The sequence below is a fragment of the Limulus polyphemus genome, unplaced genomic scaffold (assembly GCF_000517525.1).
Source record: "Limulus polyphemus unplaced genomic scaffold, Limulus_polyphemus-2.1.2 Scaffold1703, whole genome shotgun sequence".
NCBI classification, from domain to species: domain Eukaryota; kingdom Metazoa; phylum Arthropoda; class Merostomata; order Xiphosura; family Limulidae; genus Limulus; species Limulus polyphemus.
Window position 1 is genome coordinate 162200 of NW_013667313.1, and position 3507 is coordinate 165706.

The 3507-nt window shown below is 31.0% G+C and overlaps 1 protein-coding gene across 11 annotated transcripts in view; it reads left to right on the plus strand.

The window, feature by feature from the left end:
* LOC106464628 (protein Daple-like) overlaps positions 1–3507 on the plus strand; it is a 142667-nt gene that overhangs the window by 65750 nt on the left and 73410 nt on the right. For all 11 annotated transcript variants that reach the window (XR_002611793.1, XM_022392361.1, XM_022392362.1 and 8 more), the window contains one exon: positions 460–606. Coding sequence is in view for 10 of the 11 variants with exons in the window: in XM_022392361.1 (XP_022248069.1) it covers positions 460–606 (147 nt within the window). In the remaining variant the exon portion in view is untranslated. The remainder of the gene's footprint in view (positions 1–459; positions 607–3507) is intronic.

A 3507-nucleotide genomic window follows, 5' to 3' on the forward strand; every position in this document is an offset into this window, starting at 1 on the left:
ATACATGCTATAAACCACAGCGATTCACAATCTCGATAACTTTGCCCAAAACTTACCTTGTCTACTGTTCGCTTTATCATACATTCATCATCCGCAGGCTTTTTCTGCTAGGTTTATATACTAAAGAAGGGGGCGTCTTGAATGCACTCGGGCCTGTCTAATCATTCATGATCATTTGAGAAATTTTACGCACACTACCAACACCAAACGTGCCAGCAGCGTCACGTGACTTCCGCTGTTGTAACAGTATTGTCCAGATAGTTTAAAAAGCCCAACTGTCTTTAGCTAAATACGTTTAAAGGAGGTTCAAGAACTCATTAGTCCAAATGGTATTTAGTTTATCATGAAGGGAGGTAACTGTAAATTAGAGGCGTACTAGTAATTTATTTTAGATTCTCTCACACAAATGCTTAGTGGTTTTAAATATAATGGTACTTCACTTTGAGTATATCTTTACAGGAACTTAGAGAGAATAACAGAATTCTTATGGATACTAAGACTATGTTAGAAAACCAATTAGAATCAAGTAGAAAAAGAGCAGAACAAGTTTTGGAGTTGGAAGCAGAAGTTTTAAAGTATCGTTCTCGGATCTATGAGCTTTGTGAAGTAAGTCGATAATTTCAAAATTTGGTAACTGATGAGTTGGAATCTTGATTTGTTACATTTTTTCATTTATAAGTTTTTGTTTTTGTATTTAGTCAAATTAATTACCTTTACCTTCTCCTACCAAAAGTACATGTACACCTCTTGAACATGTGGCATGAATCTAGCATGTTTTGCAGAAGAACTCGAATATAAATATAGAGATGTATCATATGGGTAGATTAGTGAAAGTATGATGTGTGCATGTTTTTAGAAATATTTGACAAAGATTATAGGTTTCTGGAAGTGTAGAAGAAATGAAATGTTAAATAGTGGCAGTGTGTATTATTGGCAACTTGAAGATATTTATATAACATCCATAAAATGTTCAGATTTGTCAAAAGAGATTTTGAAATGTGACACCTTTACTTATTTGGATGGAAGAAGAAAAAGTACAAGAAAAATAATCTTTACAACAAACTCATGGTGACTTTATTGTACCTATATGTGACCATACGTGAATGGCATCTTTTGTGAAGTTTATGTAACATAATTTCCATGAGTCTGTGTACTTCCGAAGGGCTGGGATACATAAGTTGTACATTACCTCCACGAACACTAAGAAGCACTGGAATCATGGTATGAAACACCCATATATATGAAACTTCATCACATCTGTATACCTATGGACATTAACGGATGCTAAAGTAATATATTTGTATATCCATATTTATTTTCAGCTCAACATTACCAGTGTGTTCCAGAAGTAATGTTCTCCTGCCCAAAAAGCATGATCGTTTTGTATGTGGTAAATAATAATATGAAAAAGAGCTTGATGTTAAAATATGGATGAATAGGAGCTACTGCCTTTGTAGTATGTCCTTTCATTACACATCTGGACTGCTCCCCCAAGAACCTTACATTGTAGGAGCAGAACATAGTATTTGTCGTATCTGTTTATATCACTTCCATTGTCCTATTATTGGCTCTATAATTTCAATATACCATTAATGCTTACAAAACCAACTTTGTTGTCTGAATTAAAGGGTATTATTGGTGAAGAGATACCCTGATGAAAAGAATCCTTTTTTTCTGAGTGTCCTTTAGGTCCAGTATTTTTATAAAGCTGTTCCATTCATTCTCCCTTAAAATCCAGTGTTGAAATTATTGGTTCTGGATTCTACTTCAACTCTGTTATCCACATATTTCTTCTAGTCTAGATTATTATATTAACCCTTTTGTGATGGGCTTGGCATAAAATACATGAGTTTGTATACACATTTGTACACATTAACTATTCATACTACAATTTTTAATGCTGTATGTGTATCTTCACAGAATTTGGTAGACTTTTAGTAATGATTCCAAGTCCTTTGTACACTAAAGATGTGTTTGTGAAAATATTGAGTCTGTTTTATTACTAGTCTGAGTGCGAAGGGATTTTCATTTCATTATTAAAAACTATTCTTCATCCCCCAAATCTTAAATATTATTTGTGTAATCTCTAAAACATCCAAAATACATTTCAAACATTTGTTTTCAGTAAAACTTTATATTTTGTCTGTTATTTTCTCTACCCTAACTATATGGGATCGTTCAATTTGACCTACCTCGTAACCACCATAAAAAATTAGGAAATATATATAAATTATGCTTCTTTCATTCTAGAATGACTACAAATTATAACACAAAGACACAAATGTTTAGTCTAAATAGCTTAAATCTCATAACATTATACATTTATATATATATATATTATTTTTATTATATTGACCTTTCAGCCATGCCTGGCTAACAATACAGAAGCTATGGTGACACGGCACACATGCACCATATCCAATAATATAAAACTGACCTTTGGTCTTTACAAAGTGACCTGTCTTGGCTGGGTTTTAGTAGACTAGTATTTTGTAAAATACAGTCACATTTCAATTATTATACATTATATATCTATATAGATTATTGCTATTTACAAACAAGTTCTTAAACTTATTTTTCTTAAAACATATAACATTAAATGAAGAAGTAAAGCAAACAGTTATCGCTTCTTGTTATGACCTTTGTACTTGGTTACTACTTCTCATAGCTTGCTAAGCCTCAAGAAATTTTGCACGTGGAGGATGTGAAATGAAATGTTTTTTAGTTTTATATATATATATATATATACATTTGAATAATCAAAAAATCATAAATTACTATATTGATACCATGGAATTCTATTATAATTTATCAACTTTAGTAACTAAGCTGTATTTGATTGGTTATTCACATGTCATATACACAAGTAAGTGTAGTAAGGGACTGTTTCCAAAAATGGAAAGAGGTGAGTAGGGCCACTGTGTTTGATTCAGTACATGAGTGATATATTGGCAAATAGAAAATATAGGAGGCTCTTATTTTATATTCTGGCTTGTTAATATTGGTAATTTGTGTTTCTAATTGGTACAAAACTATATAGACTTTGTAATTTGACACCAAAAACATCTAATATGAATCAATGCTACATTAAATGTACCATGTAACATAAAAATCATTGTTTAAGTGGTTTTTAATATTTACTTTTAAATTAAGAAATTGAATAATGTGTAATATAAAATTTGAATTATAATCTACAATTTGATACCATACTTATTGAGATAAATTCATAAAATAGTAATTCAATAATATTTTGAATGCAAGTCAGCAAATATGATGACATGGCCTTTGATCCATGACTCGTAGGGATAAGGTTAATGCCTGTAGCTTGTAGTTTTCTATTCTTCATTTCTTTTTTTTTTTTATGTTCATTGTTTACCACCTCATTTACAATTTGATGTCTGGCTTACGATATTTCAGAGATAAGTCTACTTGATTTAATTTTACATTTTTAGAATTATAATGAATTTCAAATACCTATTTACCTTTGAACTTCCATCCTGCCTCCCC